Below are 27,370 nucleotides of genomic sequence, written 5' to 3' on the forward strand. Positions count from 1 at the left end.
ACATTCATTCTGTGAATCTCTTATTGATAATTCAACCCATATTATACATCTTTATCATATACATAACCAACTAGTTGTCTCTATATTGCAACATGATAGGTTTCTCATGACCAAACGTGTTAATGAAAGTTCAAATCTTGGACATGGTTTTTAAGCACGTAAGTTGTTTCTCATGAACCATATTTTTTTTAATGTGGAATGATATTATTATAAGCTATTCAAGAAACAATATGTATAGGAATGTTATTGAGATGTTTAGATGGATGTGACAGGTGGAATTGCATCCCAGATAGGTTCATTTTTCTTGTGTGCTTAAAGCTTGTAGTGAGTTGTTGGATTTCGGTAGGAGTTGCTTAGTTCATGCACAAATCATTGTTTACGGATTTGGGTCGCATGTGTTTGTACGTAATGGTCAGAATAAGGAAGCTTGGGAAGCGTTGAGAATGTTCAATCAAATGAGAAATAAATATGCCATAATAAGAAATTCGGTGTGGAAGAGATGAGTTGTTGATAAAGCTGAAGCTGTTCTTGAGATGAGATGTTTATGGAAGATATCCAATTTTTTACATAAACACATAAAAAATGCAAATAATAAACTGATTATACTTCTAACCGTTTGTGGTTTGAATCCCACCAGAATCAATTTTTGGTCTATTGTATGTTTCTAATTATGAATTTATTAAATAAAGAATTGAAAAAAGAAGAAAAAAAATCACATCGCACTTATAGAATAAAAAATTAAAGTCACATCATTTATAAAAAAATCATATGATCCGTGTCACGTCAAAGATTCTGTGACTAGGTCTCGAAGATTTAAAATGACACGAAAGATGTTTGAGACGTTCATTGTGAATTCCGTACTGCTTTTGAGATACTTGATGGATCTATTGAATCTCATTCAACCAACCATCTTAATCTTATTAGAGAGTTAAACCGTCACCATCAAAGTTATTTTTAGCTGCTTTGATCAGAGAAATGTTTCAAAGAGATTAAACCTACTATAATTTCGGCAAGAATAAGCCTAATGCTTAGGGAAAATAATTTCACCTTTAACTTTGGCATGTTCAAATGCACTTCATACAAATTAGATTTTCATAGCCTGCACAAAGTTGTCAACCACACTTTGGGAGGTTTCTTCCTGCCATCCCCATTTTTGACCTGACACCCCCACAAGGGGCTACAATTACGTTTTTATCCCTACTAAAAGTTTCTTATTTTTGATGAATATTGAATTTTTGATGCAAATCTTTTGCATTTTTTCCCGTTTGGATGAAGAATTTTCGGATTTTTTGCAAGTGTACCAGACATTTTTCAAAATAATGCAGAAATACCATAAATTTTACAAATTGTTGATAAAAAAATCAAGGAATTTTGGAAAAATGATGAAGAAATACCATGATTTTTAAAATCCGGGACAAAATTACCGGATATTTGGAAATAATCAGCAACATATAAAGCCTACTAGATTTTTTGAAATATCCAGTACACACCATAATTTTCAGAAATTTTAAAAAATCCGGTAGATGGCAATGAAATTATGGAAAAACATTTTTTTTTTACATTTTTAAGAAACTATATCAGATAAAATACGTACATATAATGCAAAAGTGATATAATAGCATTATAAAATAAATTATGTCGACTTCTTAACTTCTTCCCAATGCCTAATACGTTCCACATATGCTGATTTTCATGCTCTTACAACTTCACTACAGTTATGTCTCCATCAGTCTGTGATGGTAGGCAAATGAAAATGGGTTTCAACTTCATATGAACTCAATGATTATTGTTAACAAAACCAACTGCAATCATTTCGTGTCTACTTGAAGCTATGCATTGAGCTATCACTAATGGAAAGAATGTGACATTAAGGTTCTTTGACAACAAGACCAATATAACACTGTATCTATAAGCAATAGGGTAACCCATATCGGGAATCATCATCCATTTTTGACGACCCTGCACACCCAAGCTAGCTACCGGCAACACACTCTTTACTTTTGGTATTATGTCATATAGCAAATTGGAATACAATTGATAGTGTTGATAAACTTTAGTATCTAGATGCGTCCAAACCAAAGACGAAGACTCTTCGCCCCATCCAAGTAAAGCTACAATAACTCAAAAACCACAATTTCCATCGTCTCCCACATCAATAATTTCATCAATGTATTGATGCAAGAAAACATGAAATTAAGACAAATATTTTAATTTTGAAGACACGCTACACGGTTGACTTTCAGTTGGTTTTGTACATGATCTCTTCGTACTTTTACTTCCCTGCGAGTCCTCAACATACTCCCACTGTGAAGGATCACGATGCACACTACTCTTTTCACCCTTTTTACTCTTATTATTTTCCTTCTTTGGCTTGTATTTCACTGATGGTGGACACATGGAAGTTGTGGATGAATGTGTTAGTTCCCACACTTTCTTCTTCATAACCCTATGGCCTACAATATCTAGTATACCGAAATACTTCTTCAGATCTTCACATTCTTCTTCTAAATCGAACTGTGTCCCACTTTGTTCTTCAATGACCTCATGCGCTTCAATGAATAATTTCTTCAAAAACGCATATATTGATTCTAACAGAATAACCTCTCCTTGTATTTGATAACCTGCAAATTCACTCGCACAAGGTAACCCATATGTTGTTCTAGTAAAGCAACTACATGCTTCTTTGTCACAACCAACAAATTTTATCCTTTCCAACTCCTTTCCAATGTATTGTATATATTGTCTTGAAACAAAACCGTGCAATCTAGAGTAAAATGAAGTGTTATACCGATGCTCAATATTGGCAATAATTTTCTGAAATGATACTTTAATTGAACCTAATTGCAGCTTCAACACGATGTTAACAACATCCAAACTTCTACATAAATCTCTCATGCTACTTGTCAACATATTTTTTAGTCTCTAGTTAGCATACACAACCCTAAAAAATATAAACAGAACAAGATGTCATTATTTGATAATTAGTAATGTAACTATATTCATATTCACATCGATGTACCTGTTCGTTGTTGTGTTCCCTATATGAGTGACTTTATTAGTCCAAGCAGTAGCAAATATTTGTTTATAGGGTGTCAACCAAGTTTCGTGCACATACTGAACAAATTTTAGAATATTAGCACATACAACTTCAAAATGCTTTAAGTGTACCAAAAATCAGTCTCCACATTTGAATATATGATGTTGTTCTACATATCCATAACATGTTCATGCTTATGTGATTCAAAATACTGCTTACACTTCATACTAACATTTTTTAAAATATGGAACAAACACAATAAGTGAGTTGAGTTTGGAAACACAACTTCCACAACATTCATCAACGCCAATTCACAATCAATAATCAAAACATTCGGTAGCAACTTCTCAGAAACGAATTACTATTTTAGCTTCCCTAGTGCCCACATGAAGTTTTCCTCCTTTCATGTTCCATATATGCAAATCCAATCGAAAATGTCAACTTCGTGGATGTAACACCAACAATCTCAAGTAGTGGTAGTCGTTACCTATTTGTTTTGTATGTACATTAAATCAACAACAACCCACAACAACTTCTGAATCAAATAAATCAAAATAGAAGCAATTGACATAAGAAGTACCTACTTTTTTTTGTATGTGCAATCAAAAATCAACACAAGATGAAACATGTTCAACAACTTCACTGAATCAGTGTGCGTCCAAAAGATATCAACAACAACATCGGAAGAGTCCATGTTTCTTGTCTAGTATATGTATTTATATTCATGAACCTCTCTTGCTCATCGTGTATGTAGATATTTCCTTGTAGGCTTGGGTAACACTCGTTAGGTGTTTTGGATTTCTATCTTTCAAAGCAGCAACTATGCATATGGGAGTCATATTGTATTTGGTCATGTCATTCACAAACTTTCTTTCATGATCTTTTAAATGATCTAATACGTATTCCCATCTAAGTCCTTAGAAAATGTATGATTGTGAAACCCACACCTAACTAAACCTTCCAACCGCTTCCACTTGGCACAGATCTCAACATAAATGGACATTTCACTTTCATAGTATAACTTCCTCCAATCACATCCTTCTTCTTGTAATTTCCTTCTCTCTCACAACCCATAATCAATTTATCTTTCCTCCCTCTCATCCCATTTACGGTATTAGAACTAATAATAACAACAATAATACCATGTTGTTTACCAACAGATTGCGCTCATGCCAAAATGTCAACCCGAGTGAGAAATATATGACATTTACAACATATACAAAATAAATTATCAATTTCAGAGATATCAAAAACCTATTTGAATTGGTTAAAAAGGAACCATTTATGTTAAACATATCATGTCAGTGGTAAAAAACTGAGTAAAATCCAAAGGGGAACCATCAGGATCAAGACCACACAATTGAAACATACTGAACTACCTGAGTTTTTGGTTTATGCAAAATATCGGATATTTCATAATTTTTTCAAAAAATCCAATATACAACAAAATTTACCGGATTTTTGGAAATCTCTGGTAATAATAACTTTAGAATCTTGAAAATTCCGAATTTTTCCGTAAAAAACTGGTAACACTTCAAAACTTATCCGTACTTTTATTAAAAATCCGGAAATAATTCAAAAATGTTTTCAGATTTTTTCTAGAAACAACCGGTAAAACTTCAAAAAATTCTAAATCTTTGCAAAAAATCAGGTAAAACTTCAAGATATTTTTAGATATTTGACCAAAATCCGATAAAACCTCATACCGAGTTTTTAAATGTCCGATAAAAGAACATAAAAATATTATCTTGCAAAACTTCTATTATTGGATTTTTATAATAACTATCGAATTTTTAATCTCTTTAAATTTTTATATTTTTTATGAAATATAAAAATTTGAAAGATAAATAATACGAAGGATAAAATTGTTATTAATAAATAAATAAAAAGTGGAATCTTAGATATAACTTGGGGGTGTGAGGAAAAAATTTGAACATGTTTTCGATCCACGAGAGTTGTTGGCCCATTTTCCTTTTCAATTAAGTTGTCTAATCCTCTATCAATGGTGTTAGTCTACGCCATGTGTGATCGAAAAACACCCTCTGCCTCAATGTTCGAATGATTGCACCCCACGTCTTCTTCTCAATCTAATTTTAATCACACTTTGCTTTTCCTCTGTCTATAAGGCCAATCTCTTTTTCATATTTGTAATTTTTATTAAATATTGTTAATGAGTACCCTACAAATATTCTTTACATGTTTTAAATGAAAAATATATTTTAATTTTCAATACACTAAATTTATACACATTTATGAAAGCTTATAATTTTAAGAGCCCAACATCCAAAACTTCATATTTTTTCAATAACTCTCCATTTTTCATATTAATTTGTAAATAATTCTTGCTAATATTATTGTGTACCATAACGTCATCTTAAATATTCACCTTTAGTTTTTTAGTTTATTTTTCTTTCCTCTAATAACGTATCTTCCAAACTCTTCCGATCTGCATTTAATTCCTTCACTAAATCATCAATTCTTTAAGGATTACCTCCCTCGCCAAATTGAAGAAATGCAAGCGGTCAGAGTAGAATCTTGTTTCAACAAATGAATCATCATATCGCACCATATTTCTTCATCAAATTCATCCTCATAAATAGTCTGAAGAAGGGTTATTCCATGATGCGTGAATAACGAACTTCATCATCAATCATAATTCCTTCCATGCAATTCCACATAAATTCTTTTTATTAACATTTCACCATGATTGAAAGTTAGAATTATAGTGAAAGATTTAGCAGACAATATTTCACCACGGTTATAACCAGTAACTATTTCATATGTATATTTGAGTTTATTATAACTTATTTGAGATAATTATTTCACAACCTTATCAATAAACATATTACATTTCAATCTGATTTATAAATTAATGATATGACAAATTAAATTATATCAGAAGAACAAATTATATTAATCAATATTTTTCTAGCTTTCTACAATTCAATATTCATATCTAGCTCTTTGACGGTTAGAATTTGATTTAATACTTATAGTTCTTCAATAAACTCTTCTATTTATATTTTTACTAGTTCATTCCGCAATGTATTAACTTTGTAGAATAAACTATAAACTAATAAAAAAGGAAGTGTTGATTGAAGAATTAGAAGTATTAAACCAAATTCTAACAGTCAAAGAGCGAGATACAGATAATGATTGTTATAAATAATTAACTAATTTGTTATTTTTATTAGTAATTTAAGTTTGAATCTTTAGTAAGGTCCATTAGATCAGAATACTCTATTTAAAGAGATTAACACTTGTATGTTTTTAATCTAATATATCAAATTATTTAGCTTTGGTATGGTATCACGAGCTCTCGTTCGAGAGGGTCTCGCTTCTGCATAAAAAACCCTAGTCGCCTTAATTGCGGTTCTTTGGTAAAAAACCTAGCCACTTTTCGTTGTGTTTACGGTTCATTATTTCGAACTATTCACATGTATTGTTTCGTGTTGTTCACCGGCACTGTTTCGAACTGTTGGAGGATATTGTTTTGCTCTTTTCATTGGTACTATTTCACATTGTTCATTGGTACTATTGTTTCACACTGTTCCTCGACACTGCTCACGGTACTTTTCAGCATTGTTCATCGCTACTGTTTACGGTACTGTTCGCGATATTGTTCATCACCACTGTTTGAATAGTCGCACATATCTCCAGCGGTTTCTCAACCTCGCATTTGCTTGTGGTTTTTTTACTTGCATTTATTTCTAAATTTTTTCAATGGCTGATAGTAAAGATGAAACAAATCCGTACAAATCTGAATCAGAATTACCTATTACTCATCAGTTTTACAAGGTTAATGGAAAGAATTATTTAAATGATCTTAACTCATGAAAACGACCTTGAAAGGTAAAGGAAAAACAAAACACCTTACAGACGCACCTCCCAAAGAGAGAGATCCAAAATTTGACATGTGGAATACAAAAGATTCAGCGATCATTGCATGGTTATGAGCTTCAATGACTCCAGAAATTAGTGACACTTACATGTTCCTAAGTACGACAAAAGAGATTTATAAAGCATTAGAAGAAACTTATTCTAAAGCCAAAGATATTGCCCAAATATATGACGTGAAGGTGAAAACATTGGGAACTAAACAAGACAACAAAACAATTACTTAATGCACTAATCATATCAAAGCCTTATGGATGGAGTTAGACCACTACAAAGTTATCAAAACTGGATGTACAACATATGCAACAAAACTTAGGGATACATTGAGCAAGATAGAGTCTACAACTTTCTGGTAGGGCTCAACTTTGACTTTGACTATGTTAGAGTATAAATTCTTGGCAAAGAAAAAGTAACAAACATTAATGATGCAGTGTCTATAGTGAGGAGTGAAGAAAGTATAAGGGAATTAATGTTGACACTACCATCTGCGAAAAGCTCAGCAATGCTAGTTGATAAGATTTCAACCATATTAGTTGATCAGAAGAAATTGGGAGAAACCTATTTCGAGAAGAAGAGCGAAAGGGTATGGTGTAATTATTGCAACAAGCCTCATCATACTCGAGAAAAATGTTGGAAATTGATTGGCCGAACTCCTAATAGATAGTGGGGACAAAAAAGATACTTATCCAGAAAGGGAGGACATACACACATGGCTAGAAGTACTAGTGGATACAGTCTAGAAATAGAGATGTATATTAACCTAAGTGAAGTAGAAAAAGTGAGATCTCTCCTCAGTAAGTTGGAGAAACCAAGATGTACATGTTCTTTAACACGCTAAGGTACATTTCTATTATCTTTTCCATTTGGAAACTCTCCATTTTATTTTGAACTTAATGCCTCAAATATACCCTTTAAACAATACTGGATATTAGATTCTAGAGCCACTGACTATATGCCACCTTTACCCACCCACTTCTGCACCTATTCACCTTGCCCCAGTAACAAAAAAAATCCACTGCAGATGACACCCTTATAACTGTAGCAGGCGAAGGAACAATTAAATTTAATTCATCCATGACTCTTAATAACGTCCTTCATATCCCAAAATCGACTACTATCATAATTTTCATACATACTCTCACAAAAGACCTATCATGTAATGTTATTTTCCATAATTACTCTTATGTTTTTCAGGACTAGAATTCGGGGAGGATGATTGGAAGTGCTAGAGAATGGAAAGGTCTTTACTACTTGGATAACAAATATTCAAGCCCATATTTTCTCAGTTGCAATTCATTTTTGTCAGAATCAATAAAGACCAATAGGGATAAGTTTCTCTTATACCATTGTCGCCTAGGTCATCCTTCGTTTAGATACATTAAGCCGTTATTTACTATTTTATTTAAAACATTAGATGTTGAGAGTCTTCATTGTGAGGTCTATGAGCTTTCTAAACACAAGCGCGTACCTTTCTCCATTAGTAATAAAAATGAGTACTTTTTTGTTTTATCTAGTTCATACAGATATTTGGGGTCCATCTAATATTCCAAATATTTTAGGTGCCTATTATTTTATCACTTTTATTGACGATTGTACTCGGTGTTACTTGGGTATACTTACTTAAACAAAAATTTGAAGTTAGTCATGTGGTTCCTCAATTTCTCTCTATGGTTAAAAATAAATTTGGTATGAGTATTAAAAGGATTCAGTTAGATAGTACCAAGGATTATTTTAATCATACTATTAATTATTTATGTCAAAATGAAGGTAGCATTCATGAGTCTTCATGTGTTAAAACACCCCAATAAAATGATATTGCTGAAAGAAAAAATGGGAATTTATTAGACTAAACACATGCTATGATATTTCAAAATAAAGTTCCCAAGAAATATTAGAGTGAGGCAGTTTTAACTGCATCATATCTCTTAATCATTTGCCTTATACTGTCCTTACTTCCAAAACTCGTATGGAATTCTTATCCTCGTTCTATCCTAACGCTTCTACCTCTAGTAACCCCACCCTAGGATATTTGGGTGTACATCGTTCATCCATATTCATAGTGATGGTAGAGGAAAACTTGATCCTAAAGCCTTAAAGTGTGTCTTTATAGGATATTCTTCCACCCAAAAGGTTACAAATTCTATCATCCACCGTCTGACAAGTTCTTTGTCTCTCGAGATGTCACTTTCCATGAACAAGAAAGTTATTTCATTCAAACTCGTCTTCGGGGGGAGAGTGTAAACATGGAAGATGATTCTCTTATACTTCCCGACCTTACTCTTGGAACTTAACGTGATTCTGAAAAAGATAAAACTAGTGTAAGATATGGGAAGAATTTAGTATATACAATAAGGAAGACCATTCCTGGGTCTACTCATATCCTAGAGTCTGACTCAACATTACATGAGGTAAATTCTAACTCTACTGGTTCAACTTTTGAATTTTCTCATGAACAGTAACCAGAATCCAGTTCAACTCCACCACCACTACCATTACACTATCAAGATTTACATCTTCCAATTGCCCTTAAAAAAGATATCATAAATTGTACCAAACAACCATTTTATCCTTTATCCAACTGCCTAAGTTTTGAACACGTTTCACCTACCCATAAAGCCTTCCTTACAAATTTGAACACTATAAAACTACATACCTCTCTATCTGAGGCATTGTCTGACATGAAATGGAAATAAGCCATGGATTTGGAGATGTAGGCACTAGAAAAGAATATTACTTAGGAATTGGTTTCTTTACCAAATGGAAAGAAACCTGTAGGGTGCAAGTGGGTATACACTATTAAACACAAGGCAAATGGATCAATTGAGAGGTACAAAGCAAGATTAGTAGCCAAAGGATTCACTCAAAAAATTATAGTAGAGTATTCAGAGACATTTGCTCCAGTTGTAAAAATGAATACAATTAGGGTAATATTATCTTTAGCATCTAACTGTAATTGGAACTTTAACTAATTCGATGTGAAGAATGAATTCCTTCATGGTAAACTTGAAGAAGAAATCTACATGAATGTACCTCCCGGGTTCCGTGAACATACTACCACCAACAGTGTGTGCAAGTTAAAAAAATATTTATATGAGTTAAAGAAATCGCCACGAAGATGGTTTGGAAGATTCACTAAAGTTATGATAGGTTTGGGCTTCAAACAAAGTCAAGGAGATCATACCTTATTTATCATAATTCTGAAACAGGGGGGTAACTATGTTATTGGTATATATGGATGGTATTATAGTCACATGTAATGATGAGGAAGGAGAACAATTGTTGGATATACACTTAGCCAAGGAATTTGAGATTAAATCCTTGGGAAAATTAAAATAGTTATGGGAATTGAAGTTGCCCACTCTAAGGAAGGAATTTTCATATCTCAACAGAAATACATTACTGGTATTCTACAAGAAACTGGCAAGACAACATGCAAGTCTGCAAATACACCAGTTGATCCAAATGTAAATTTGGGAAATGTAGAAGAAGATATTGCGGTTTATAAGGAAATGTATCATAGATTATTCGAAAAACTTATATACCTCTCACATACTAGACATGATGTTGCTTTTACTGTTAGCTTAGTCAGCCAATTCATGCACCGACCAAAGGAGATTCACTTACAAGTTGCGCTCTAAATTGTAATTTATTTGAAAGGAACGCCTGGTAGAGGAATTTTATTTGAATGAAACAAGAGTGTAGGTCTTGAAGCATATACCGATGTCGACTATGCAGTGTCAATTGTGGATAGGAGATCAACTACGGGTTATTGCACTTTCCTAGGTGGAAATCTCGTGACTTAGAAAAGTAAGAAACAAAATGTAGTATCAAGATCTAGTGCTGAAGCAGAGTTTAGGGAAATGACACAAGTGATATGTGAACTAATATGGCTGAAATAAATCTTAGAAGATCTGAGGATAAAATGTGATGAGCCGATGAGACTTTATTATGATAGTAAGCCAGCTATCAGCATAGCTTATAACCTAGTGCAACATGACATAACCAAACATATTGAAGTTGATAAACACTTCATTAAAGAAAAATTAGACAGTGGACTTATTTTCATTTAATATGTGTCATCCCAAGTCAACCTTGCAAATCTTCTAATAAAAGGGCTGAATAACAATAACTTTGAAGAAGTTATTTCTAAGATGGGAATGATAGATATATATTCACCAACTTTAGGGGGAGTGTTATAAATAATTAATTAGCTTGTTATTTTTATTAGTAATTTAAGTTTGGATCTTTAGTAAGGCAAGACCCATTAGGTCAAAATACTCCATTTAAAGATACTGACACTTGTATATTCTTAATCATAATATATTAAATTATTCAGCTTTGATATGACCCGAAGAAACTACATACAACATTAATTAATGTAAGTTGTTTTCTAACATAACTTAATTTTTCATATTAATATTTTTTAATTCAATTTGAAATGTTATATATTAAATAAGAGGTTGGAAAAACACTCGAACCATATACGATATAATAAACTCATTTTTAGGACATGTTAAATAAACAACATGATAGCTGCAATATCCAAGTAATAATATTATCAATATCATAAACAATAACATAAACAATAACACAAATAATAACATACTTATACAAACACATCATACAATATCAACAATTTTTATCAACATACCTAACTAAAACACCACATACTTCGACAAAAAATATGTAAATTAAATCATAAACTTATGAACAAAACAAAATCATTTATGAACAAACAACACAAAAACACATTTTATCTACAAACTCATAAACTAACTTTAACATAATTTATTAAACATATCTCAACAATAACATTTATCAACATACCTAACAAAAAAATCAATATACTTCAACAAAAAATATGTAAACAAAATCATAAACTTATGAACCAAATTTTTTTTATCAACAAACAATATCATTTATCTAGAAAATCATAAACTAACCTTAACATATTGTAGCACCTCAAATTTGCACCTCCCATTTTGTACATTCATTTTCATATTAAGTCATTAACATTACATTGTCCACTGCATAACATTGCATTGTCCATTGCCCAAGTGCAAGCCATCAGTCAAGACTGGTCAGGAGATCCAGTTGTGCAAGCAAACAAGTGCATTTCCTATTGAAGCAAAGCCCTAGGGCTGGTTCATCAAGTTCATGTGACCTAGGGGTCATTTTGAAGTGGTTTGGCCAAGGATTGGATGCTCAAAGCTCATCAGTCATTGCACAATGCATCTGAAACCCTAGAGAGTCAACCAAAGTCAACTATGCATGAAATCATGGATTTGAAGGTGGGAGAGGGTTAGAGAGGCCTCATTCATGTCCATACAAGTCTCATTTGACATTGCAAACATCAACAATGAAGAATTTGAGGTCAGATGAAAAGTTTCCAAAAATAGTAAGTGACCTGTAATTTGAAACTGCCAAAAATGGAAAGGTCTTCTCCTCAACTTTACATCATCAATAAAGCTTCAAATGAAATTTTGCCCAACATGAAAGTTGAATATCTTGCTCTCAAATTTCCAAAAAGTCCAAGAACATGAATTTCTCATGTATGGTTGAAAAATTATGGATCAATCATTGTCAAGAAATTTTGAATTTCAAAAGGGGATAACTTTCACACCACAAGGCCAAATGGAGTGGGATTTTTTGTAACATTCTTGTTTTGACATGAGCTATCCAAAACATGCATCAAAAACCATGCATCTCCATTACAAAATTTTGGCATTTTCATTTGGATTCTATTTGAATTTTAGAGGGAAAAGTATAATTTGAAAAATAAACATTGTCATGCATTCCAACATTGGCATTTTGGCTCCAAATTGATTTTTGAGGTGGATTAACACTAAACTCGTGTACTGTAGCACTCATATCATGCATGAGGGTGCATGGGACAATTTTGCACAAACACTTGCATCTCACTAATTACTTTGGCATTTGGCTAATTGTGATTAGTATCTTCATTAATCCATCATATATAATCATAATCATAACAGAAAAGGCTAACAACAACCTCACAAATCCAGATCTGAAAATTTCATCTCAAAATTCTCTCAATTTTTTCATCGAGTTCTTCATCTCTTTTGCTTGTTTCTTGAGTTGTTCATCATCTGCAAGCATTGTTGAAGAATATTGAAGCTGGATCTTGAAGAATTCTGCAAGAATCGTGGACTGTTGAACCGTGCATCCTCCCATGGCAGTTGAGATTTCTGGACGAATCAAGCATTGTTGAGCTGTTCTTCATCATCCTTTCACCTCTCTAAACATTGTAGAGCATCTGTTTCAACTTGCCAGGACCTGAGAAGCACGATTCCACTACTGCTACTTCTTGAAGGTCAGAATTCAATGTTCTTAATTCATAAAATTGTTGGATGATTCTGGTAGATCTTTGAACCTAGGTTATAATGAGCTTTAGATCGTGGAATTTCATTGAGTATTGAGGTAGTTATGATGCTTACAAGTTTGGTTGGTGAAACTTCATGTGCATGAATCTTTGAACATTTGCTGAATTAGAATAAATCGAGCTTAGCATGATGATGTATGTTAGAAGACGGATCCAATGGTATGCATTTGGTGATTTTCTGTGCATAAGTGTTCTTGATGATGAAGAACACGATGAACTTGTTGAATGTTCTAGGTTTTAGTTTTCCATAATCGTTTTGATCTGTTAGCGCGCGTATTGCATGTGGTTTCATGTTAGTGGATATGTACTGGTCCACGTGGTTATTGCCTGGCAGTATGATTGGTCACGATGCATTTGCCTTGCTACATCATTAAGTGAAACGGCGCGTTTCACTGGTAGCGCGTTTCCATTTGAATTTTCACTCGGTTCGATTCCGAGTTCAAGCATTATCCAATTTGATTTTTGGCATTTTATTTCATTCATCATCCATGTTCATGTTATTTCATCATGTGATTTTTCATTTTTTCTCTTCATTCAAAATTTCATAACTCCAAAAATACTTATCCAATTGACATGAGGCTTTTTGCACAATGATCTTCATGATGTCTACTATTTTTTGATGATTTTTCCAGAATTTGTGCTCGGTTGAAAATGTTTGTGGCCTAGGGTTTATGTTTGCATGTCATATCTTGTACCTTGCCTGCCATTCTCTTTGTGAAATAATGATGGTTGATCCAATGAAGCTGAAAATTTACATGCTTAATCTAGACACTTTGATTGATCTTTTGGCTTTGAGTTTGTATTTTTAACATGCTTGGTTGTTGAGATATGATCTGATCAATATAGGTGTAACAATGTGTGTCACACCATTTCTTGTCCAACTTGTTGATTTTCTTTACCATGCCTATTGAATGCCAATTAATCTGATGTTTTGCATGATGATACTTCTGGATGTTAGGATTGCTTGTGAATTTTTATGGAATTTTTGGATTCAATTTGGATTTGTTTGAGATTTTCCTTTCTGTTTGACCATTTGTGGACTTTTTGAGAGTCATGAACATAGATGATTTGTGAAATGATGGTTGTGTATCACATGAACTTGAAATTTTGCACATTGATTCTAGGCACTTTGAAGTTGATTGTGGCTTTGGTTTGAAACATTTATCATGTGTAGATTCTGTTTTAGGCTTGTATGAAGTTGATGTATGAAATTGTGCCTTGTTTGAGCTTGTTTTGCCTTGCCTTGCCTTATGGATTTTAGTTGTTATGCTTAAACTTGTCCAAATGACTTGAAATTTGGTATGTTGATCATGTGATGTATGCTGTTTAGCCATGATTTTTCTTGAGATTTATTGAACCAATTTTGAGTTGATGTGGATTGGTTCATTCTGTTTGCTTCATTGAGCTTTCAAATTGCACACTTTGCCTTAGTTGCTTTATGAAATGAAATTGGTGTATGATATGAACATGAGACCACTTGGATGTTGTTCCTAATTGATTGAGCTTGCTTTTTGTCAATTTTCATGTTCTGTTTTGGATTATTGCTCCCTCTTTGACCCTAGGCCTTGTCCTAGTGGTTAGTGCTTATGTTTAAGTTGTGTTTTCAGGACAAGAAGCATATGGCCTTGAGGAGTGTGATTCATTTGCTCATTTGGATTGATATTTGATTAATGTTGATTAACATTAAGTTGTTTTGTAGGTGGATTAGCTCCTTTGAGTTGAGCTTGTGCTTTGCTTGATGCATTGCTTGTTGTCTGTTTGTACAGTTAACTGTTGACTTCTAGTCTGTCTGTTTGACTTTGTTGAAGTTGTGAACTGACTGAGTTGGATTGTGTTCAGGTACATTAGTGGCTATAGTTCATTGTGAACTTGCTTTTGCTTTGCTTGCTAGCTTAAGCATTGAGGTATAACTTCACTGACTTCATGTAGTCTGGAAGACCTGGCCTGTTACTTGGTCAGGCACCTGTCTGAAGCCCTCCTTAAGAGGCAATGCTTGTGTATGTTTATGTTTGTGCCAAGCAGGAAAAGACCTCTAAGAGGCAATTGGCAGATAAAAGAGATGTGCAATCCATCTCCTGCTATTCAGTTGAGTCATCCCTTTGCTCACACACCTTGTGTTGATGCATTGTGGATATTAACCCAAGATCCTTGTACAGTTGAGTCAGTCATATGTGTAGAAGGGTTCCCACTTTCTGAACCCACACATTCCTTTGTCTAAAGCTCTCCCAGGCCAGGGATAAGAGCTGTGAAGTCTTATCTTCACTTCCCATTTCATCTGCTTCACCCTAATTCTCAATGTTAGGGTTAAGAGCTAACATCACCCGATTACAGTTGGCTTGTGTTTCACAGCCTAACCCTTGTGTGAGCCCACTTTGTGTGTATATAGTGTGTGCTATTTGTATGATTGTTTGCTTTGCCTGTGCTGATTAGGATAGCTTGCTCCCTGTGCAAGTTAGATAGCAACCTTAACTTAGGGATGATATGCATGATAACATCTAGGCTCGAGTCGTAGTCTCCCTAGTTGTGTCTCCCTTTGTATCTGGTTAGGCTAGTCCTTTGTCCCTGCGTAGGGGAACTACGTCGCCCTGATCCTCATACCAGATGAGGTACGTAGGCAGGAGATGAGCTGATCTCTCCGGGCGCCCTTTTTGCTTTTGTCTTTGTGTGTGTTAGGAGATGGATGTAAGTCCAGCGATTGGCATTCCGTATCCTGTTGTTGTGTGCTTGGAGTCCGATGTAAGTCCAGCGATTGGCATTTGGTTTCCAGTGTGCGTGTGTTTGGTTCGGAGTCTGATGTAAGTCCAGTGATTGGCATTCGGTTTCCATGTTTGCCTGTTTTGCATGGAGTTTGACGTAAGTCCAGCGATTGGCAGTCGATTTCCTGTGTGGTTTTGTTTGGCGTGCGTAAGCCGAGCTACGAGTGCTCTGATTCTTCTTTAGTCCGAGAAGATACGTATGCATAGGATGCGACATCCTAGCGAGAACGTTTTCCCCTGTCCCGAACTACGTCGACTCTGATGTCTATGCCTGATAGACTACGTAGGCCCAGGATGCGATATCCTGCCGAGTTAGTTTCGTTTGTTTTCTTGTGTCTCTTTCAGCCAGTATGTGTGTATGTTTGAGCAGCGTTTAGCAGCCATTTTCCTTCCTTTTGTGCGTGGATCCCGTCGAGTACGACGGATGCGTAGGGGTGTTAATACCTTCCCTTCGCATAACCGACTCCCGATCCCATTCTCTTTGGTCGCAAGACCATGTCTTTCCCTCTTTTGGGATAAATAACGCACGGTGGCGGCTCTGTTGTTTTGTTTTCCCGCCGGTTTTTCGCGTAATGCGACACATATACCTCAATAATAACTTAAATTTTTTAGGTTTAATACCCTTTCTAGTCCTGTATCTTAATCCCGAAGTTTAGTCTGCTCCCTTAACTTAAAAAAGTGTCATATTGGTCTTTTAACTCTTTAAAATGTACGATGTTAGTCCTTTACATCTAATTAGCGACGAATTTAGTGACCGAAATTTGAGGTTTTCCATCGCTAAATAGACGAAAATGACTAACATGATATGTTTTGAAGAGTCAAGAGACCAATATGGACATTTTTTAAGTTAAGCGACCAAAATGAACTTCGAGATTAAGATACAAGACTTAAAAGATATTAAACCAAAAATTTACATACCTCATCTTACAACAATAAAATAATGGAGTTTTAAAAAGAAACGGTTTACATACAAAGCTTTACTTAAAAAAGATTTGTGGAAAACAAAAACAAAGAAATGAGTTTGCTTATTTCGTGACACCTTCCCTTGATTCATACTAGTTTGAGAAGTTATGTTGGATTTTTGTGAAGTTAGGATGAAGTTTTGAGAGATTGGGACATGGTGAAAAAAGTTAGAGTTTCACACTTACAACGCAGACTGTTCTGAAATGAATTAAATTAGCTTATATAGGTATAATATTTCATAACGGTTATTAAAACTAACCGTAATGATATGCCCTGATATTTTACCATAATTGTTAATTTGAACTATGGTGAAAAGTTTTTAATTTTTATTTAAAATTATAAATAAAGGGAACACACCCTTTTATTAACAAAAAACTACAAAAACTGCAGGTGTTGGGTTTTGAAACGTGACATTCATAACATATCACAACGTTTGTTAGTTGTGACCGTGGTTATATGTAATTTAAAAATTAAAAAAGAAAGAAAGATGCATAATGAACATATATTACCTCGGTTTGGATATGTGACTGTGGTAAGAGATTGCTACAGAAGTTGTCTTTTGTAGTAGTGACAACACAGAACCAAAAAAATATTTAGATTGGATTTTGACTTTATAATTCTAAGAGAAATGAACTCTTAAACTATTGGATTTCACATTTTTAGTATTTTTTTAGCATATTCATATTATATTATATGGATGGATTGAAAGTTATAAGTAACATATATCATATCTCCATCTTGTTAACTTTGTGCTTAATGCAATCACCATCTTCTTTATGGCTTTTATAAAGATGTCTAATTAGGTTTAGAAGAAGCTTCTAAAGCTTCAAAGGAAGCTCCTCTGAGAGGATTGAAAGTTTTTTCAAAGATATCACAGATTAAATGAAAAGATGTGTGTAAGCCAAAGAATATAGGGGGGGGGGGGTTATGTGTAAGGGATTGCATGGTGGTTAATTGCGCCCTTTCACCGAATTGAAGAAGGAGATTGCTTACAAAGGACTCAAGTTTTTGGAGTGTAATTCTTGTAGATATACATAAAGCTAAAATTGTTTCCTCACTTCATGGGGAGATGATTGTCGGTTTATGGTCTTCTTATTCTTGGTGGAAAGGGGTGTCTACCGTTGGGACTAAAGAGGTCGATAGCCCATACTGGTTTGTCGACCGTGTTATTAGAAAAATATGGTTGGATTTCCAAACTTCTTTTTGGAATGACCCTTGGTTCGAGAGAATCCCCTTAAAAGCAAAGTTCCTTGGTTTGTTCTCTAAACCGGTTCAATCTAATGAGCTAGTGAGAGAGATAAGTTTGACGTTTAATATGATTTTGACTTGATATCTTAGGTGGAAGAGATCTTTCTTTGTTAGAGAGCTACATGTGTTTGACGTGCTTCTTACTTTCCTTTGATATGTCGCTCTGTCCCAAGAGAAAGATAAGTGGATTTGGAAGCATGCTAGAGATGGTATGTTTTTAGTGGCCTTCACTTATATTGACCAAAGAATTAGTTTGATCTCTTCTCTTGGTTCCTCTTCCGGAAGAGAGAAGGATCCCCCCTTTTATCTAGATACGTTAGGCTCTTGGTCTTATCATGGAAACTTTTGCAAGATATACTCCTGTCTCGAAAACATTTATCTAATAGAGGGGCCATTCTTGACCCTACCAGGATCTCTTATCCCTTGTGTGGGAACTTGGTTGATATGGTTTCTTATCTCTTTGTTACTTGTGAACTAGTCTTGTCTGCATGCTATAATATTTTAAGTGGTTGGAGTGGTAGATTGTTATTCCTAATGATCTTAGGGTTCTTTTTTAATCTTTTATTTCTTTATGGGATAAGATTAAATTTAGGGGTGATTATCTTTTGATTTGGCACGTTGTTGTCTGGTCTATTTAGAAAACCTATAATGATTTTATATTTGAAGGAGTCATAAAATAGATAATGAGGTGGACGAGAGGAGTATTTTTCTTGGAGATGGCTTTTGGACAAATCAAGGTTGATCTATTGCAACTTCATCGAATGACTTCAAGAACTTATCCTCTACCTGTACCTATAGAGGATAGAGTGTTTGCCTTGACTCTGAGGATTGTTTTGGTTTTATTGTTGCTCTTTGTAAGTTTAAGGAGTGCCTTAGAGGGGGGGGGGGGGGGGTGAATGAGGCACTTAGACGATTTTCCGGATTTTTTACGGTTTATGACTTTTACTTTCTTGAGATGCTTATATGATGAAAAGCGGTAAAGTGCGGAAAGTAAAGAACACCATGATGTATAGTGGTTCCCCTCACAAATCGAGAGTACTCCACTCCCCTTTCAACACGAAAGAGAATTCACTATAATGTTAGATTCCTAGACAAGACACCTTAAGGCCTTTCTATATAATTCTAACACACCAAGAACAATCCTCTTGAATTTACAATGTTTAAAGTCCAATCGAGACTCAATTTGTCACAAAAGGACCTCTTGCATCCACACACCGGATAACAAGGATAAAACCTTACAAACTTATTCTTAACAATCCTAAAAATAAGTTGTAATCAAGAAATACAATTCTGAATTTTTTGTAGAAGATAAAATAGTTGGAAATTTGAAGTATATCAATTTATCAATTGATCTTCTCCTTTATAACACTCAATTCTCACAATAATTATACAAGTGTTCTTTGTATGGAATGAAACTAGGATGCTTAAAAAGAAAGTTTATTCAAGGTTTCACTCTTAAGAAAATTTGGAAGAACACTTAAAAATGTTTGAGAGAATGTGTGTAATTGATTTGAAATTTTTGCAAGGAGGTGGATTTGAAATCTGGAAAAAATGATGTATATATATTGTCTAAACACCTCCTCAAATGGATGCAAATACCCAAAGGATGTCATGGTTCATGGTAAAGAAAATGGAAAAGTTTCCATGAAGAGATGCACTGATTTTTGCCTCTGGTTTAGTGGTAATTGATTACCTTAATATGGGTAATCGGTTACTTGCATCCAACGTGCAAAAATATTTGAAATTTTCCCAGAGTAATCGATTACCTTAAAATAGATAATCGGTTACTTGTCTCCAACGTGCAAAAATATTTTGAATTTTACAAAGAGTAATCGGTTACCATAAAATGGATAATCGATTACTTTGTCACAGATTTGAAAAATAGTTTAAAGAAAGAAGTGTTATGATTTCTTTGATGCATAAAAATACTTTCAATGATTATGGCATGAATGAGACATGTTTTGAACACTTGTATAAATATCTAGAGGTCAAGTGTTATACCTATCCATTTGAAATACGAATCTTCATGAGTTTCCTCAAGACTTGATCATTAGTTGAAAACTTTCTTCATGAGCTTGAATCTTGATCAATCCTTTTTGTTAATCAATCTTAGACTTGTAGAGAAGTTTGTCTTCATCAAAACATTTGAGAAGTCATGTCTTCACAATCTCTCCCTTTTTGATGATGACAACCCAAAAAATGAAAGTTTGATCCAAGCATGTTTCTCTAGCAAATGCTCCCCCTTAATTTATGATTTAAGGAGTCTTTTGAAATCTGCATTTTGTTAGAGAGAAACAGAAAACAAGGAAATAATACAATAACAATCTCTTCTCCCCCTTTGTCATTAACGAATAGAGTGAAATAAGGAAATAAGTAACAACATGCAAACAACATACACGAAGTACCACATAACACAGAAGATAATGCAAACATAATATAAACCAAACTTAGTACAGAATGGAAAGACGGATAAAGCATACAAAGCCAACGGTCTTAGCATAGTCTTAAAAGAAACTAGAAAAGTACTAACTTAAAACCATAAACTAGGGAATAGCATAAAGAAATGGCCAACTCAATCACTTTCCGACATATCGATCCATCATCCTCTTCACCTTCTTCTTCACTTTCCTCATCACCTTCTTCACTTGGGACATGTTGACGGTTCATAGAAAGGAAGAGTTTCTGAAGTGATTTGATTCCATGTTGGGTGACACTGTGATTATGATTCATGGTGGTATTAATGGAACACATCTTGTTATAAAGCATAGCATTTGTGATATCACCTTCCGGAATTGGTGGAGGAGCGGAAGAAGTGACCGTATCCTTGTACCGAAACACTCCATTTGGTCCGATACTAATGTCGGTGTTCTTGGTTGCGGTAATCTCATTAATTTCACAATTTCTAACCGTCATAAGAGTCTTTGGTTCTCTTTGAAGCGGAATATCATGGAATTCCAAAATTATTGAAACAACTCTACCATAAGGAAGTCCACCACTTAGGGATAATTGATGCTTCATGTGATGGTAAATGACATAAGCCCAATTAATCTTCATGTTCATTTTCAAAGCTCTAACAAGTTGCAGTTCAAGTTCATTAACTTGGGCATGATTTGAATGTTTTGGAACCAAAACATAAGCAAGAACATAATGGAGCATCCTATCACTCATAAATAAGAGGTTAGCAAATTTCACCACCCTTGAGGATTCTGATTTCTGTCGGCTCATGAGGCTAGCCTGAGGGCCTCTAGAAATTGAAACAAAATATTCCAAACTGTTATAATTGCTCCAGGCACCATTGTCGGGTTCAATTCCGTGACGGAATGCTTCACCTTCAGAAGGGATTTCCATACAGGTTCCCAATTGATTCAGATCCATACAAATTTCAAAATTCTTAGCCTTAGCAGTAAACACCAAATCACCAAAATCATCGGTTCCAAACTTTATAGTGGTAAAGAAATCCCTTATCATATCAGGATAATAATCACCAATATCAGAAACTAACTATCTACCCCTGAATTTTTCAGCAAAGTTTGAAAGGTAAAGTTATGAGAAGGAAAAGCTTGGAAGTTAACATATTTTACCGGCATGAGAGTTCGAGTCCGGACAACATAGCTCAACCTTCTGGATTTCACAGTGGCAACATGTTGTTCTTCTGTATGTTGAGAGGCTTCTTCATCCATTTTCTTCTTTCCTTTGTCTTGTCTTGGAGGTGCCATGGAAGCTTAGAGAGTTAGGGTTTTGGAAGGGTTTCCTGGATTCTAGATGGAGAGTGAATATGGTGAGTTGATGGAGAGTGATAATGAGAGTGATAATGAGAGTGAGGTTTTAATTTTGCTTTGAATGGAGTTAATAGAGTTAATGGAGGATAAGGAAGATGGAAGAGTGAGATGAATGTGAAGGTTGGAAAGAGAGTACCAATGCTGAAGTGATTGACTTTAAGCAAAAAGAACAAGAAAAAGCACTTAACACCAAATGTGCAACAACTCACGTGTGTTTAAAAAAAAAATTTAAAAATTCTGGAGGAAACAGTGGTAATCGATTACTCTAAAAAGGGTAATCGATTACACATATTAAAAAACGCGTAAGGAAGGCAAAAACATGCAGAGTAATCGATTACCCAATATGGAGTAATCGGTTACACAGTTGAAAAACTCGTGAGGAAGGCAAAAACATACAGGGTAATCGATTACCCAATATGGAGTAATCGGTTACTCTAAGAGAAAAGTGAAAAACAGTAGTTTTGTACAGCCCAAAATATGAAGGATATCCAAAAAATTTAAGTTTGACAAGGTAATATACATACTAATGCAGTTTTGAGTGAAATTTTTTTTTATCAAAAAATTAAATTTACCTAATATAAAATCAACAAAACGCAAAAAGTTCATATACACATTTTAAAGAGAAATTTCATAAAATAACAAAAATTAAAAACTTGTGTACCTTGGCCTCATTATAAAATTATGGAAGATTTATATATCACCTTCATCCAAAATGCCAAGTTCTCTTCGAATCTTATAAAATGGTTCTTTTGCGAGTGGTTTTGTGAAAATGTCCGCCAATTGATTATGAGTATCGACAAAGGTATCTTCGACATCGCCTTTAAGCACATGATCACGAAGGAAATGGTGTCGAATGTCTATGTGTTTGGTCCTTGAGTGCAAGACAAGATTCTTTGTAATATTAATTGCACTTGTATTGTCGCATCGGAGTGGTATGCATCCAAGATTGATTCCATAGTCACTTAATTGTTTCTTTAGCCAAAGATTTTGTGCACAACAACTACCCGCTGCTATGTATTCTGCTTCAGCCGTACTAAGAGCAACACACGCTTGTTTCTTACATGACCATGAGACTAATGCATTACCAAGGATGTGACACGTTCCACTAGTACTTTTTATATCTGTTTTGCAACTTGCATAATCCGCGTCAGAAGAACCAATTAACTTACAAACACTACCTTTTGGATACCATAAGCCAATGTTGGTTGTTCCTTTGAGATACTTCATGATTCTTTTGACCGCCGTGAGATGTGACTCTTTTGGATTTGCTTGGAAGCGAGCACATAATGACACGTTAAACATTATGTCGGGACGGCTTGCCGTCAAATATAATAAAGACCCAATCATACCTCGATACTTTGTAATATCAATTGACACACCCGATTCGTCTTGATCAGCATAGGTTCCAGAGCACATTGGTGTTGACATTGTTTTACAACCATCCATTTTAAATCTCTTTAACAACTCTTTGCAATACTTTGATTGGTTGATAAAGATTCCATCTTTTAGTTGCTTGATTTGCAATCCAAGGAAGTAGTTCATCTTTCCCATCATAGACATTTCAAATTCACCTTGCATTATCAATGCAAATTCTTCACAAAGTTCTTTGTTGGTTGAACCGAAGATTATGTCATCTACGTAGACTTGAACAAGTAAGGTGTTCCCTTTTATCTTCTTGATAAATAAAGTCTTGTCTACTTTGCCTTTTTCAAAACCTTTTTCACATAGAAAATTACTTAGACGATCATACCATGCCCTTGGTGCTTGTTTTAATCCATAGAGCGCTTTCTTCAATTTGTATACATGTGAAGGATGCTTGAAGTCTTCAAAGCCCGGGGGTTGTTTGACATAGACTTCTTTGTTGATGTAGCTGTTCAAGAAGGCACTTTTGACGTCCATTTGAAATAACTGAAAATTCATTGGACATGCATAAGCAAGTAATAGACGAATAACTTCTAACCTTACAACCGGAGCGAAAGTTTCTTCAAAGTCGATTCCTTCTTCTTGATTATACCCTTGAGCGACCAATCTTGCTTTGTTTCGAACAATTATTCCATTCTCATCAAGTTTGTTCTTAAACACCCATCTTGTTCCAATGATGTGCTTACCACTTGGTCTAGAAACAAGTTCCCAAACTTGATTTCTCTCGAATTGGTTTAATTCTTCTTGCATAGCAACAATCCATTGATCATCTCCTAGAGCTTCATCAATTTTAGAGGGTTCTATTTGTGAAACGAACGCCATGTTTAGGCATGCATCCTTGAGATTCAATCTTGTAGCAACACCTTGACTAATGTCACAAATTACTTTGTCAATAGGATGATCTTTATGAGTCCTCCATTCCTTAGGTAGATCATTTTCATTTGACTCTTGTTGAATCGATTCTTCTTGATTCTTGTTTGAAGTATCTTCTTTAGGAATTTCTACAAAATCATCATCATCATCATCACATACAACAATTTCCTCTTTCGAGGGGTTAGATTCGTCAAACTTAACATGCATGGATTATTCTATATTTAAAGTTCTTTTATTATAAATTCTATATGCTTTACTTGTAAGAGAATAACCAAGAAAAATACCTTCATCCGATTTTTCGTCGAACTTACCAAGGTTGTCTTTGTCACTGTTAAGGACAAAGCACTTGCATCCAAAGATATGAAAGACGACAATGTTGGGTTTCCTTTCTTTGAAGATTTCATATGGAGTCTTCTTTAGGATAGGTCTTATGTTAACTCTATTACTTACAAAACATGCCGTGCTAACCGCATCCGCCCAAAAATACTTAGGAATATTTGAGTTGCTAAGCATTATTCTTGGAAATTCCACCAATGACCTATTCTTTATTTCAACTACTCCATTTTGTTGAGGAGTCCTTGGAGCCGAGAAGTTGTGAAATATTCCTTGATCTTCACAAAAGTCTTCAAAAGAGGTATTCTGGAATTCTCCACCATGATCACTTCTTATGGAGGCAATTGTTAATGATTTCTCATTTTGAATTTGCTTTGCATACTTCTTGAACGCTTTGAATGCATCACTTTTCTGCACTAAAAAGGATGTCCAAGTATATCTAGAATAATCATCAACAATAACTAAAGCATATAAGTTACCTCCGAAGCTTCTTGTTCTTGATGGACCAAATAAGTCTATATGTAACAATTGTAGTGGCCTAGAAGTGGACACCACATTCTTGAATGTGAAAGTTGATTTGGTTTCCTCCCCTTTTGACACGCGTCACAAAGTCTATCTTTGATGAATTTTATCTTTGGCAATTCAATGACAAGGTCATGTTTTACTAACTTATTCAAGTGCTCCATGTGAATGTGAGTAAATCTCTTATGCCATAACCATGAGTCGTTGTTATTTGCCACAAGACACTTAACTTTCAAAGAAACATCATCAAGGGAAATCATGAAAATATTATTAATTCGCTTACCTATAAGCATTACCTCTTGTGTGACTTTGTCTTCAATTAAACATTTATCTTTTGTGAACCTTATTTTGAATCCTTTGTCACAAAGTTGGCTTATGCCTAAGAGGTTGTGCTTTAGTCCTTCGACATATAGCACATCTTCGATGGATATGAAATTTGGTGCACCTACTTTGCATATGTTAAGAATTATTCCTTTGTTGTTATCTCCATAAGTAACATAACCCTTGGCCTTAAGCATTAGATCTGAAAATTTGTGCACATCACCGGTCATATGCTTGGAGCACCCACTATCCAAATACCAAAGATTTGATGTGGCGTTCAAGCATACCTACAAAACAAAATTAAGTTTTGTTAGGTACCCAAATTGCTTTGGGTCCTTTATAATTAGTACCTTTCTCAACCCATACATAATGCCCCTTTGCTACACTAAAGTTTCTAATATAGAAAACATTAGGTGTATGTCCAAGAATACCATAATAAAAACAAGTTGGTTCAAAATTGCTTTTATATCTAGGAACATAGGACATTTTCTTTTTAAACCTTTTCTTTTTAGGATGTTGATGCTCAACTTTTGGTGTGTTGACTCTTTCTTTTGGAGATTGATCCTTAGGCCTAACAAAGATAGTTTTATTTGAACTTGGTTTAGAAAATTTGGAGTAACCAAGTCCACTTTTGTCATTTGAGTACCTTTGTTGGCTAAGAACCCCTTCCAAACCAATTTGTCCTTTTTCATACCTTTCAAGGACTCTTTTAAGTTGGACAATTTGGAAAGAGAGAGACTCACACTCTATACATACAAAATTCTTCTTTTCACTAATCATATTTTGTTTTTCATTTTCAAAACTTTCAATCTTTTCTTCCAAGGAAGAAATTTGTTTCTTTTGAGATGATATAGTTTTATAAAGAATTTTGCATTCATTTAACAATTCATTAATTGCATCTTGTGCATCATCATCAAAAAGAGATAAATTATTACTAACCTCTTCTTCATCATCGGAATGATGAGAAGCCATTAGTGCCAAGTTTGCACATTCCTCGCTATCCGATCCGGATGAAGAACTAATTTAATTGTCCTCCCATGCAAGATATGCCTTTTTGTTCTTGAAATCCTTCTTTCTCTTGAATCCTCCTTTCTTTGAAAGTTTAAAACATTCTGGCTTTATGTGGCCTTGCTTTCCACATTCGTAGCATGTTACATCTTTCGTAGATGTGGTGGCCTCCTTTTTCCTGAAATGTCTATTCTTTTTAGCGTTAAAGAATTTATCATTTTTGTTAAAGAACTTACCAAGACTTTTAACAAGGAGCATGGAATTCTCATCTTCCTTCAATGCGTCATCATCTTTATCTTCTTTTGAGTCTACCTTCAAGGCAATCCCTTTAGATTTCTTTTCTTGACTTTCATGTTTCTCAAGCCTACCAAGTTCTAACTCATGTTCTTGAAGTTTGCCAAAGAGTGATGCAGATGTCATTGTTGAAAGACTTTTCTTTTTGGAGATAGCCGTCACCTTCGGTTGCCATTCTCGAGTCAATGATCTTAGTACTTTAATATTGAGATCGTCATTTGTAAATGTTTTTCCGAGAGCAATCAAGTGGTTAGTCAAGTGAACAAATCTCTTTTGTAGCGCCACGATGGATTCTCCGAACAACATTCTAAACATCTCATATTCTTGACTTAATGTATTCAACCTTGATCTCTTTACTTCGGCGGTGCCTTCTTGTGTCTCCACTAAGGTGTCCCATATTTGTTTCGCCGATTTGCATTGAGATATGCGGAAGAACTCGTCCATGCTTAAATCACTTTGAAGAATGTTTATTACTTTCTTTTCATTTAATATTTTTTTTCTTATCATCTTCATC

At 34.4% G+C, this 27,370-nt stretch overlaps 1 protein-coding gene across 1 annotated transcript; it reads right to left on the reverse strand.

The window, feature by feature from the left end:
* Positions 1-1,776: 1,776 nt before the first annotated feature.
* On the reverse strand, positions 1,777-2,895 carry LOC127080021 (uncharacterized). The gene is made up of 2 exons (XM_051020359.1): positions 2,271-2,895; positions 1,777-2,111 (listed from the first exon to the last, which is right to left on the reverse strand). The coding sequence occupies exons 1-2, from the start codon at positions 2,893-2,895 to the stop codon at positions 1,777-1,779; spliced, it is 960 nt and encodes a 319-aa protein (XP_050876316.1).
* Between the last annotated feature and the right edge of the window lie 24,475 nt (positions 2,896-27,370).

This window comes from Lathyrus oleraceus, chromosome 5, assembly GCF_024323335.1.
Source record: "Lathyrus oleraceus cultivar Zhongwan6 chromosome 5, CAAS_Psat_ZW6_1.0, whole genome shotgun sequence".
NCBI classification, from domain to species: domain Eukaryota; kingdom Viridiplantae; phylum Streptophyta; class Magnoliopsida; order Fabales; family Fabaceae; genus Lathyrus; species Lathyrus oleraceus.